Source organism: Pagrus pagrus (assembly GCF_965226575.1).
Source record: "Pagrus pagrus genome assembly, chromosome: 5".
In the NCBI taxonomy this organism is placed as follows: Eukaryota; Metazoa; Chordata; class Actinopteri; order Spariformes; family Sparidae; genus Pagrus; species Pagrus pagrus.
This window is the reverse complement of record NC_140189.1, coordinates 17,330,871-17,344,140: the sequence shown is the minus strand read 5'-3', so window position 1 is coordinate 17,344,140 and position 13,270 is coordinate 17,330,871. Positions and strand designations below refer to the sequence as shown.

The 13,270-nt window shown below is 42.2% G+C and overlaps 2 protein-coding genes across 2 annotated transcripts; one reads left to right on the top strand and one right to left on the bottom strand.

Annotated features, from left to right (window-relative positions):
• Nucleotides 1–392: 392 nt before the first annotated feature.
• On the top strand, nucleotides 393–8,474 carry hmmr (hyaluronan-mediated motility receptor (RHAMM)). Its single transcript, XM_084352775.1, has 20 exons — nucleotides 393–569; nucleotides 836–934; nucleotides 1,033–1,109; nucleotides 1,216–1,293; nucleotides 1,449–1,637; nucleotides 1,761–1,847; nucleotides 1,992–2,103; nucleotides 2,215–2,280; nucleotides 2,700–2,773; nucleotides 3,313–3,383; nucleotides 3,467–3,834; nucleotides 3,929–4,077; nucleotides 4,174–4,409; nucleotides 5,642–5,752; nucleotides 5,878–6,075; nucleotides 6,162–6,875; nucleotides 6,963–7,026; nucleotides 7,407–7,583; nucleotides 7,692–7,854; nucleotides 8,017–8,474. Exons 1-20 carry the CDS (start codon nucleotides 524–526, stop codon nucleotides 8,031–8,033), a joined length of 3,096 nt encoding a protein of 1,031 aa, XP_084208901.1. The 5' UTR covers nucleotides 393–523; the 3' UTR covers nucleotides 8,034–8,474.
• A 481-nt stretch (nucleotides 8,475–8,955) lies between these two features.
• On the bottom strand, nucleotides 8,956–10,171 carry insb (preproinsulin b; the record flags this gene model as incomplete). The annotated part of the gene is made up of 2 exons (XM_084352636.1): nucleotides 8,956–9,294; nucleotides 9,982–10,171. 2 exons carry the CDS (start codon nucleotides 10,169–10,171, stop codon nucleotides 9,149–9,151), a joined length of 336 nt encoding a protein of 111 aa, XP_084208762.1. The 3' UTR covers nucleotides 8,956–9,148.
• Nucleotides 10,172–13,270: the final 3,099 nt, after the last annotated feature.

The window sequence follows — 13,270 nt, the reverse complement described above, 5'->3', positions numbered from 1 at the left end:
CACACAGCTGTTTTGACTGGGCTACTTGAACCTGTGTCACAGGGCAGGATCTAGGCACAGGCAATCTCACCACATGCCTGGGGCCTCCTTGCCAATAGGGACAGACAAAGGCAAGGGAGAAAAGAACATCAACTGCTGAGGTTAAATGATGTTTTACATTCATTTTCAAATATTTTTAAAAAGTACAAATATAAAAGAATCTCTAAACCTTTATTTTATTATTATATATTGTTTAAACCATACAACATTGGCTATACGTTGAATGGTGTGACCTAACTAAATGATTGTTGTTTATGGGACAGGCCCCGCCCCCGCCCCCGCCGGGACTGGTTGGGTGACGTATTCCAAAACTGGCTGTCTATTGGCCAGACGTACGTAAACGCACGCATGACGTTATTTTGAAATTTCAGCGGCGAAGCGTCTGTTGTTGTGTCAGACTCAACGACAGCTGCACTGCAGCCTCACCGATACTGCTGGAAACTCATTTTAAATTCAACATTTGCAACGAGCGGCGAATTTAAAAATGTCTTTCTCGAGAGCCCCTTTGAAAAGGTTCAACGACAATGTGGGTAAGTAACACGCAGAAGCTAGTAGCGAGCAACGGTTAGCATAGCACCACATTAAGTTATTCAACGGTAAGAAGCTTAACGTAAAGTCAGCGGAAATCCGCAACGTCACGGAACCTTAAATTGCTAAACAAACCTTATGTAGGTTTACACTTTAGTCGTGTTGGGAGTTAAAACAAAGCACGCTAAGCTAGTCTAACTTATTTAAATATGTAAACTTACAAAGTTTAGGGTCAGTAGTGTGGCTAACATTGTGCTGTTGCCCGAAGGTTGCGCCCCTCCACCGGGGTCCTATGAGATCAAGTCCGGGGAGCTGAAGGGAGCTGCTTCCTTCGATAAATCTGACCGATTCAGAGCCCTTAAAGCAGGTGGGTTCATTTGAGAAGCACAATGCAGCACGGAAAGAAATACAGTTATCTGACATGTAACGTTTTGTGCCACGTATTTTCATGATCTCTGTCTCTAGGTGAAATGCCACCACCATCGCCCTCCAGAAACGCCCTGGTGTCACCTGTCCGTAGGACCATGTCTGTGGATGGTCTTGTAAGTTGTCCTTTATGTCAGCATGTAATTACTTCACAAACAGATCTGCTAGTTCTTCAAATGCTCCTGGCAAAACTAACTCGTTTTGTGTTTTGCTAAAAACTAGGTTGAAGGGTCAAGTGTAAAGAGAGAGAAGAACGGCATGAGCCTGGAGAGGAAGCAGCAGAAACTCCTGGAGAAAGAGGTACGCCTCATCGAAGAAACATTCGTGCTATAGGCTTACCACGAGAAAGTTATTGTTAGTCGTCTGTAATCACTGGCTTGTGTTTAGTTATAACTGATCAGCAGATGTTCACATTGTTATTGTTTCTAAGTCCTAACCTTTTTGTGTCCTTCCAGATAAGGTCCCTGGTTCAGGAGCGAGGGGAGCAGGATCGTCGCCTGCAGGCTCTGGAAGAGGAGCTGAAGAAAGTGGAGGCCAAGATGCTGTCTGCAGTCAGGGAGAAGACGGGCCTCTCTTCCAGTGTTACCAGCCTTGAACGACAGCGGGCAGAGCTCAAGAAAGTCAACGAGTTTCTAAAAAACAAGGTCTGCTTTGTTTTTTGTATGATTATATACATGGTTTAGTATAGAAATCCTTCCTTGATTAAGCCTTGATGGGATGTGTCTTCGGTGCTTGAAAGTGTGTCTGAGTACTTTTCTTTTTTTTAGGTCTCTGCTGACACCACAAAAAAAAGAGTCAACTCTCTCACAATGGAGCTGATGGAAGCCAAGAACACTTTAGATGTTAAAAACAAGGTATAATGTACACACACCTATTATTTTGTATAACCCATCATTGGTTTAATCACAGCTGAATGTAAAGTCACAGCACATTTTCAGCCGCAGTAGATGCTGATGCTTATGCATTGTATGCGTATATGCGTGTATGTGTGTGTCCAGGAGTTAAAGGTACTACGGGTTAACACTGAAGGCCACCTGAAGGTGCTCGAAACTGACCTCCAAGCTGCCAGGGACACTATCACTGCTTTGAAGGACAGGAACACAGACTTGGGTAAGATTTAACAGCAGCGGATCGAACACGTTTAGATGTATAGAGGAGTAACAGTGGATTAACGGCAAGAGTTGGCTGATGATTTTTTTTTACTTTTTAAACCTTTTACAGAGGACCACCATCAAGTGACCCGAACTCTGAACGAAGAGTTGGAGAATGAGAATGCTAGACTGCATGGTGAGTCCTGTGTATTGCCTGCTTTTTCCTTGACACACATTTAGTTGTAAAAAAAAAAAAAGAGAAGATGACTTTTTGCTCTACTTAACACAATATAGGCAAAATTGTGTTGGGTGCTCTTGGGAAAACAGGAGAAAGTCCAGGCACTCTAAAAAAGAAAACGTCAAGAAACGAGGAAGGAAACACTAAAAAGCCTTTTATTCTCATGGCTTAATCCTTAAAAGGGCAATCGTTAAAAAAGCCCAAAGTGAATGATGAAGAAAAGCAGCAAATGTTTGACATTTTTGCTTGAAATATGACTGAATCAATTAATTAATTATCAAAATATTTGGAAATGAATTTTGTTTTGATCTACTAATGGTTGCAGCTCTAGTTAGTTTGCCTCCTGCAGCCACCCATAATCGTGTGTTATTTTCCAGCTGTGATAAGGGAGCTGAAGAAGGAAATCGGAGTCTTGCAGGGATACCTTGACGCGGCCAATGAACAGATCCAGGTATAAATTAGGGCTCTGTCCACATGTACATGGGTATTTCTTATTTGTGTTTTGGCCCTTCACACCATGTAAACTGGGTTTTAGGTCACCGAAAACAGAGCTTTTGGGAAACTCCTTCTTGGGTGAAGACATTCAGTCTGTTTTCACTTTTTACATTATCAGTTTATCAGTGCTTGTAGATCCACTGAGGGGATGTTATTGTTTAAAGTTGTACTTAGAAAGACACAAACGGACATTGATAATATAATGATGGAAAAGAGAGACAAAAACAGGTGTTTACGATGTTTTGTAGACACTATAGCATTATCCAGGAGGATATTTTCATATCCTCGTCAATCGTTCATAGTATTTTCTGTATCTAAGCAACCGACTGGAGTATACTCTCTGCTTCCTGTATACTCAACTGTTTCCCAAAATACCTGTGTATGTGTGGACTAGGCCTAGTTGTACTACAGAAAATCTTACAGAACTGGACATTTTTCCTTTATATTTAGTCATACTTTGTGAAAGTCATGCTTATCCTCTTCATGTGTTTGTAGGATCTCCGCTTAAAGCTCCAAGAGAAGACACAGGAGAGCACTGTTACTGGTTCTCAGGCTGAGAAAGTAAAGTAAGAAAATGCCTAATAGTTCCTTAAATGAAGTTGGATCCAGACTGTATACCATGACACTCATTTGTCGCTTTCTTCCGCAGGCAGCTTGAAACAGAACTAGAGCAGCACACTACTGAGCTACAAAGCACTCAAGAAGTGCTCAGACAAAAAGAGGAAGAGGAGCAGAAATTCCAACAAGAGCTGCAGGCATCAAAGGATGCTTTGGTGGAGGTGGAGAAGAGGTTGGAGAACCAAGAGCTGGAGCTAAAGTCTTCACAAAAGTCATTAAATGACATGGAGGAGCATGTGAAATTTGCCAACCAAGAAGTGGAAGACTCTCAGGCAACAGTTCGGCAGCATGAGGCAGAGCTCGCGAGACTGAGGGAGGTGCTCAGGAGGACGGAGAAGGAGCTGGATGAGAGAGTGGAACATCTGGAACAGAGGTATCTGTCCGCTGAGAAAGAGAGAAGTAAGTTCAACAAGGATATTTATCATGTTAATTTAAATCGCAAGAATACATTGACATGTTTTTGATGCATTTATTTGATATGTATTGTTTTTAGGCAAGACTCAGGAGGAGGGGCTGAGGAGAGTGGAGGAGTTGAAAGCGGAGATTGTCGTTCTAAAGGAGGCTAAAAGAGATGAGAAGAAGAGACAAATTGACCTCGAGCAAGAAAATGCTAGTCTTACTGAGGAACTGACGAAGGAAAAGGTCACAGATGGTTTTGTCTTACGTGGCACATTCTTTTTAGTTTTGAGCGCAGAATCACTGAAAGCAATGACTGACTCGTACCCTTTTTTTCTACAGGCGCTTGTTGACTCCTTGTCTGTGTTGGTGGAGCAGGAGAGAGAGGAGTCTGAGGAGAAGATGAGACAGTTAAAGGAGGAGATGGAGGAGGTGCTGGGTGAGCTCACTCTCCTGGAGGATCAGGAGAAGAAGAGGGAGGAGGAGGCGAATAGGAGTGAGGAGGCCCTCCAGAGGCTGCAGGAGGAGCAGAGCGAGCTGGAGAGACAGCTGAGTGATGCTAGGACTCTGACGGAGAGGTGACAACCGAAGGCCAAACATACTGATGAGAAGTGTTGACTGAGAGTATTAAAAGGACAGTTCAACCCAAAATCAGAAGTACATATTATTGTCTGGTTACTCAAGATAACTGTGATATGGTTGGCAGGTGTACATGTTCCCACATGAAACTGCTCACAACAAGGTCTGTGGATTATTTTGAGTAACCGGGTCATGATTCCTGGAAAGAGACTTTGCTGTTGAGTCTTTTTAAATAGATTTTTTTTATGTCGCTTAAGGTCAGGGTTCATCTTAACTGCCGATAGCTCAAAAACTCTGCAACTCGCACCAAAGCAAGAAATAGCACTACAAGTAAGAAGAAAAATATGTATTTTTGATTTTGGGTTGAACTGTCCCTTTCCGCTGAAGTCTTAAAGTTATACTTGGCATTGAATAGGTCCTGCCTGTGAGTTGCTATTTAGAGTCACAGCCAGCTGGGAGCATGTTCCAGGAATCACTGAGTATGAAGTAGAGGGAAATAATTGACAGGTAGCCAGTCCATTACAGGGTTGACACTGACAGTGGGTCACTGTCTATTTCTGTTTTGGACCAATTTCAAGTTTGTCTCACATCCTCATCCTCAGGGGAACTAGGACACTTGGAGGGGAAGTTGTTTTCTTGTTGCTTTTATTAGACAGTGAAAAATAATGCTGAGAAAATGTAGCATGCATGACAGTCAACAAACATGGCAGACTTTTTATTCGATTCTGATTAGCCTGTTAAATACTGTGAAGTTCACCGTCAAACATGACAGACAGAGCAGCAGATTATCACTTTTTAGAAGCTTGAAATCAGATGCAATGTTTGGCATTTTTCTTTGTAAAATTATGTAAATGAGTTATTGATCACCAGAATAGCTGCAGATTAAGTTTCTCTTTATCGACTACTTGATTAATCAGCTAATTGTTTCAGCTCTGCTTACAAAAGCATTGTTTTGTTGTTACAAAAAGCGGTATTCAATTATACTTTCAGATTTGATGGATTGACGGGGACCAGTGTTTCAGAAATGAGGTATTTTTAGAAAATATATGTTTTAAGGGACATTCCCACAAGCATTAGACGTCTTTAAAATGTTGAAAAAGACCACACAAAAAGAAATATGGATATAATAATCTTATGAAGATGCCTTGTATCTGTTGAATTATGTGTTTCAGGGCAGTAAAGTCATCCTACTTTTCTCGCATCAAAGCTGTGCTTGTGATTTCTTTTTTAGCACTGATGTGGCAGCTTTAAAAGAGCAGCATTCTGTGGCCATGAGAGAACTCCAAGAGGCACACACGAACTCATTGAACAAGATGGCAGACATTGTCGCAGAGCTGGGAAGGTGAGCGCTCGCCTGTCTGTATTTCTTGAAGTTTGCCCAGAATGTCAGTTTGATCCCTCTTGGCGTTTAGCTTCAAACTCTGTCAGCGTGTAGGGTTCACAGACTGCTTTTGTCTTACTTTTCAGCACCAAAGAGGCTCTGAAGGCAGCAGAGGAAAAACGGAAAACACTGGAAGCAGAGGTGGAGAGAGTGACCCAGCAGATGGAGGAGATGGACAAAGTGGTTCGACAGAAAGATGAGGAGATGAAAAGAGTGAAGGAGGCGTTGGAGGAGCACCAGGAGAGACAATTAGCTGAAGCGAAAGCCAGGGAGGAGAACTCAAGGTATGCTTTAAATTCACTCTGTCTGTGTTGAAATAACCGTCACTTTTCCACCCTTCTTTTAAATTCTCTTTTCTTCGACTTGATAGGATGTTGCTGGAGGTGCAGACTCGCTTTGCACAAAAAGATGAGGAGATGAAGGCCATGGAGGCGAGACACGCTGCCCTGATCAGTCAGCTACAGCAGCAGACAAAAGAGAGAGAAGAGGCACTGGGGCAACTGGAGGAACAGAGAGGTCAGAGTTCAACTCGGCTTCAAAATGAGAGGGAAAAAGCTCAGAAACTGCTAGAGCAGGTAAGAAAGGAAAAAGAGGAAATGATGGAACAGCTTCAACAAGAAAGATACGAGAAAGTTCAAATTCAGACAGCACTTCAGGAGGAAAGGGAGGCGTTGGAGGTTGAAAGGAAGGACCACCGGCAGGCCACGTCCGAGGTGCTCAGACTACAGGCCGAGCTAGAGAGAGTGGACGAGCAAAGCAAGAGTCTCCTGTCTCAAGTAGAACTGAAAGAGCAGTCCAGGCTTGCTCTTGAAAACCAGCTGGTCATTGCAGAGCAGGACAGAAATGCGCTTCAGTCTCGCTGGGTTGAGGTTGAACAAGGGACTTTGAACTACCAGGCCCAATTAGACCTCATAGAGGAGAAGACACAGGCATTGCAGCACGAGCTTGAAGACCAACGGCATGACAGACGGGCTCTGCAGGAGCAGGTTGAAGTACTGACGCAGGAAAAGGTTACACTGCAGTGGGAGATGGAGGAGCAGCGACAGGAACTCCAAAGACAATTAACTGAAGCACAGGAGAAAAGGTGAGCGAGGTGATTTCTTTTTGTGTTTGTTTTGTGTTCCAATTTGCACATCTTAACAACTCTTTCTTTTCTTCTTTGCACCCAAAGTTCAGACACAGACAACTGGAGGAAACAATATGAGGAGCTGTTTACAAAAGTCAGGCCCTTCCAGGTCAGTGACAGCAATTAAAAATAGCGCAGAATGTCTTTCATTAAAGCTGCATAATCAATCTTTTTTGTGTTAACAGAGGGAAAAAAATACTGTGTAATGTCAAAGGTATTACTTCTAGTTATGAAACTACAGATGATTTTAACCTGACTGAAGTGGCACCCAACTTTAAAGCAGAGCTGCAATGATTGTTGTCCATTTGAGTTAATCGCCAACTATATTGATAATCACTCAATCTGTTAGAGAACAAGTCAACATTCTCTGATTCTGGCTTCTTAAATGTGAATATTTTCTGATTTCTTCACTTCTCTAACGGTAAACTGAATTATCTTTGGGCTATCTTAGAGGTAAAACCCTCCCAATGTTCATGTGTTTGCCTACAGGAACAGCTCAACGCCTTCGCAGCAGAGCGAAAGGCACTACTCAATGAAAACGGAGCCAACCAGGAGGAGTTAAACAAGTTGTCCGACGCTTACGCTCGCCTGCTGGGCCACCAGAACCAGAAGCAGAAGATCAAACATGTGATGAAGCTGAAAGATGAGAATATCACCCTGAAACAGGTGAAACAGGAGAGCAACACTGCCTGCTGTCCGAACCACACACACTTTTTTCTCGAGCTACAGTGCCTAAATCTTACCCACGGGTTTCTTTTCTGTGTGTGTGTGTAGGAGGTTTCCAAGCTTCGGTCCCAGGTAAACCGACAGAAGAGTGACCTGGAGGAGCTCCGGTCGAAGCTCCCCGGTGCTCCTCACCGCAGATTTGATCCCAGCAAAGCTTTCCAACACAACAAGGAAAACAGGCGAAGTGAAACAAGTGAACCTCTTAAAGAAGGTGAGTACTAAACTGTCCTCTCGCTGCAGCATCTTGAACTTTTTGAGATATCAATAGATGTAATGAGAATTGAACAGTTGTCAGTTTTTTATTGATTATTTTCACCTCATGTAATTACAGAGATATTTGAGTGGAAACCTGATTCTTTGTTTGTTCTCTCAGGAAATCACTTTGTGTAATGGAGCTCCTCTACAAGACAAGAACTGACAACTAATTGGCTGCCAAATTTATATTTTGTTTTTAATACGACTTATCAACCCACGTTTTATAGTCTTCGTGTCAAATTCTTACATATAATGCAAGGATTAATGTCATTTGTTTAGATTTCAAAAAGAAGTGTTAGGGGCCGTGCGTGCGTGTGCGTGTGTGTGTGTGTGTGTACAGGATCAGTATGTGAAAATAATGAGGAAATAGATGCACACAATCCAGAGAACAAAAGTTTAAGTAAGCATTAAATTGTAAAATGCTCTTTATTGTGAAATCTGTTTTAGATTTGTATCTGTATAACTTTGCTGTAACTGCAGTGCTTATGGTAGAAGAACCAGCAGCTGCTTGGAGCAGGGTGGCTCTTCATGGATCTTAATTCTTTGCAAATAAATAGTTTTCTTAAACGACTGTTACTAAGATTTACTGACTTTTATCATGTACAATTTAAAGCCAATGCTCCCTAATACTACGTGTATGTAAACTTCTGACCCACTGAGAATGTGATAAGATGAAATAAATAAGCTGCTCTACTATTCTTAAAGTAGTGATCCTAATTGACCGTAGACGTGGAACGTTTACGAGGAAAATCGTGAAAAAAACGAGTTCATATGATTCTGCCGCCTCACCCTGCGTGTTTCAGATGTTTCCCTTCTCCTGACTCTTCTGACTCAAATGATCAGCTCGTCATCGAGCTCTGCTGACGCCTGATAACGACCCATTCATTTAAATCGGGTGTCATGGTGCAGGGAAACATCTACGACATGCAGGGCAGGGGGCCACCAGAGGTGTATGTAAACTTCCAACCTCAGCTGTATGTGATCTCAGCCATGTCCACCGTCAGCCAGTAGAGAGCACTCTAGGACTGCAGCCACATGTTGGAGCGCAGCAGAAAGCTATTACGACCCATGTTTCATCCACACTATGCACCAGCTACAAAGAACACAAATTCACATCTTTGCAGAGAGGAGCCCTGGGTTATGGGTCATGAAGCTTTATTTCCTTCGGTTGATAAGACATAGCCTGCAAGTATTGGGCCAGAAATTGACTTTATACAAGCTATGAGTGGTGCTGGTCGTGGAGTGACGAGTCAGTCGCAGTAGCCCTCCAGGTGGTAAATGCTGCATGGCTTATGGCAGCACTGCTCCACGATGCCTCTCTTCACCTTGGGCTCATCGTGGCCAGACAGGACCCTCCACACACGCTGCTCCTGTCTAGCTCTTTTAGTCAGGAACCCTTAGAAGTGGAGAAAGTTTTCCAAAGCCATTTGTTAAGTCCTGCAAACCTCCAGTTCATCAAACTACCGTTGAGACAGGTCACACTTAAATGGAGATTTAAAGGGAAGGTAATCTGATCTCGCCCAATCCATTTAGTCGTGTTAGTCTCTGCTTCAAGCAGAGATATGATGGTGCGCCGATGGATGCATATCATAGCTCAGACCTCTAACTTCAAAACATCAATACGTCCTTTGAGGCGAGTGTTCCAAATAATGCATTTTGGGAATAAAGTGATGAGGAATTTGGGGATTTTGCAAGATTTGTGATTATTGGATTTGTCACATCTTAGATGTTGAAAGCAACAATAAGAAACCAAAAGCCCGGCCACACCACTGAATTCAAAAGAGGCCAGAGACGGGCTTTGCACACTAATGATCGTTTGGATAAATTCATAGATTCAGTTCAGGGAAGTCTCCAGCGTGTTTTCACTATAAACATTTTTCCTCTAGCCAGGATCCAAATTGGTATTCTCATTAGACTGACTCTGGACTTTGAACATTGCAGGCAGTGACTGCAGTGACACAAAGCCTGCCCGGGGTCTCTGGGCAATGTCATGCTGTTCGCTTCTGAACTCCCACCATTAAAGACACAATTAGAAATTATTTCACACAGAAGTTAAACAGAAGAAGAGCCAACGTGGCCTTACCGAGCAGATGTTCCAGATCCCGTTTGTAGGGCCGGTTTGGCCGGTAGAAAAAGCCCCTTTCCCCGCATACGAAGTAGAGGGCGTCCACCAGGTGGGAGCCACACAAATGCTGGGTGGGGGCCGAGGACACCCCTGGGGAGTAGAGAACCAGCAGTAGCAGCATGGACACTGCCCATGGTATCCTGGCCATAGGAAGAAGACCTCTTGGATGGAGCACAAAAAGAAAAGCTCACACATAAAATAGCACACATCTGATCAAATTTTTATTCTGTTAGGTTTCAAAGACAGAGAAAAATGAATCCACCCATCAATAATTAACACCTCAAGGCAGATGCTTGAAAGCTTAAGGATGAAGCGATGTTCAAGTTTGATCAGACCTTTCTTGATGACACTCAGGCATTACAAAACCACTTTCTTTTAACAGCTTTCAATATAGATATTTTGCAATGTTCCTGCGCAATTCTGCCAGATATAGCTTCATGCTTTGGGAGTTTAATAGCTCAGAGACAACACTGTAGGCACGCAGCAATACCCCGACTCAGAACAAGGGCTTTGAAGTGAGCAGAAAACTGAACAATCCATTCAGTCATTGGAAATCAAAAGCTGGGATGAAAAGCCGCGGTGAAACGAGGTCTGCAGAAAAGCTATTGGGTGATATTTGGCTCAAATCTCTCAATCTTCCAAATTAGCGCGAGCCTAAGCAGAGAAAGTCAAAGATTAAGAAAAGTGATGAGTGCAGAAATTACATCTTGATGACCCAGGTGGTCTTCAAACTGTCTAAATGATACATCTAAATTCCAAGAAGTGAATGGTTTTTTAAAGTTAAAATCGACCCCAAACATCTGTTATCTTTTTGATGTTGGACATTTCATGGCTCACATTTACAAACAGCATTTTTTAGATGAGCCATCCAAGGTTATGTTTGTTATTTCTCGCTCCTATTGAAGTAAATTGAAAATTGATTTTATTTTGATTCCTTCTGCTTTCCTTTTATCCCCAGGTGAGCCTTATTTTATCAAAGCATCATCTATTACAAGCCAGAAAGAATGCACCTGTCCCTAAATCACCGCTGTGGATACTGTCAGTGTATCCTCAAGGTCAGCGCTGTCCAGCTTTAGCGGCTCTAGTGCTCAAGAGAGGGAATGCTCTGTCCAAGATTACCAAATTGTTATTAGTGTTATTAGTCAAATCCCATTTGTGATAGATAGTCTCCTGGGTTGGAAGTTCAGCTCCATTTTCAAGGTGAAAAACATATTTAGCAGTCATTTAGAAACTATATAGACCTTTTGTGGACATCTTATAGTGTACTGCAGATTATTGGATTGAAAATGAATCATTTTAACAGTGTCTTTAACAATGCACCCGTGCCAGGCATTACAAAATTGGCAGAGTGCTCTATCTGGCCTGCCACTCCTCTATCCCTCTTGGCTGTATGCCAGGCTCCTTGGCACACAAGATTGGTTGAGTTATAGATCCTGCCCGTGCTACTCTTTACTTTCATCCCTGGTTATTATACACATAAATTTTCAAAGTTGAAATCTGGAGGGAATACAGAGTCTTGCTTACCTGTGTTTGAGGCCTCAGTGCAGCAGAGCAGTTGAGAGTTGCAGATAAACAGGGCCTAGGCCTGTAGGACTATACAGCTACAGAGAACATCTCCAGTTGGCTACCTTTCCCCTCTAACTCCCCACATCCACCTGGCCTTTGTCAGGCTCAGCGGAAAACGCTAAGGTCCTCTCATTAACACCCTGACCCGTAAGCATGCTGATCTGTTCTTGCGTGGCACTAATTCATTTAACTGCAGTGTGGACCAACAGTAGAGTTGAGATGAAGTTGAGAAGGTCAGTCACCCGGAGATATACCCCGTACAACCCCTGCTGTGTGCCGGCCTGACTGGCACGGTTCACATGCTGACGGACAAACACCATATGCCATGTTCCGAACACAGTGTGTAGATTAGACAGCTTCCAGGCGCGTTGGTGTCAACAAGTGGTGTGTTTAAGGTCGAGCTGTGTGCAAGACTAGTGACTCATGGGAACTGAGTTAATTTTGATATCAATCTGTCTTAATAATCTGAAAATGTCATTAAATATGCAGTCTAAAATTATTATTAAATCAAATATAATTTCTTGAGACTACAACAATGACATGTTCAGACTCATGGTGAGTTTTCTCTGTGTGGCATAATGGGCTGTGGTGGAAAGCAACTTAGTACATTTATGCAAGTACTGTCCCTAAAGGGTAACTGCACCAATTTTACACTTTAAAGTGTGTTTACAGGTCTTGGGGAGTACTACTGCATATGTGAAAAAAGCAGTTTAAAGCCCTTTGTGGCTCCAGAGAAAGCTGCACGTAATCTTATAAATCACCTCCAGTGATGTCACTCAGTGGCTAAGTTGGATTGTGGGAAATATAGGCGCCATGTTCTGAGGTTAAGCTTTTCTGCAATATATCAATTGCAGTTTGCTGCAGTGTTACAGCAGTGTTACCTTGAAGTATATTTTGTAATAAAGGATTCCCACAGGTCCTTGAAATCCTTGAAATGTAATTTGAGGAAAGAAATCAAGGCTACGGACGTTTTTGAAAAAAGACATAAATAGGAATGGTTCATTGAAAGTGCTTGTGTGTATATCTATATATATATCTATATATATATATATATATATTTCGTGACAGAATTGTATTAGAGTTTAAACATTTTTTTATTAAATAGGCTACGTTAATTGTTGTTTGAGTGCTACACATTGTTGCTTGGTGCTCACACGCAGTTGAAGTTGATGAAGTTTCCCGGATGTTGAACTTTTTGATATGAAGATGCCGGCCACATTATCATCACTGTCTGCTGTTTACATACACCCTGAAGCTGATTCAAAAGATGCACTATGTGTTTATGTCTATTTGTATATAAATAACTGTATGTATGTTCTGTAATCTGTGCAGCATGAAGGTGTTACAATCTTTCATTTCGTTATGCAAGTCCGTGTTGCATAATGATGAGTAAATTACCTTGTGCCTTGTAGTAGATAATTACTGAAATTTCATTTTTGTGTGAACTTAACCTTTAACAGTCATCTGTGTCTCAAATGAGCTGTGCTGGGTCCTTAAATTCGAGGGAACTGAGCGTGAAAAGTCGTTGGAAATTCCTTGAATTTGATGTTAAAGCAAACCTAGCAATAGCTTTAGTGTTTTACTGCTAATTTACAGGATGTACTTTTTTCAATGTAGCATTATATCACTACATACAGATGTGACACATCAATACTAAAAAAAAATCTATTCTGCAAAAAGC

Excerpts from the sequence above, each read along its gene's own strand:
- hmmr (XM_084352775.1), top strand. The coding sequence starts at position 524 with ATGTCTTTCTCGAGAGCCCCTTTGAAAAGGTTCAACGACAATGTGG. Across the intron at positions 4,078-4,173 it reads AGGAACTGACGAAGGAAAAG|GCGCTTGTTGACTCCTTGTC; the intron begins GTCACAGATGGT and ends TTTTTTCTACAG. Across the intron at positions 6,876-6,962 it reads ACTGAAGCACAGGAGAAAAG|TTCAGACACAGACAACTGGA; the intron begins GTGAGCGAGGTG and ends TTGCACCCAAAG.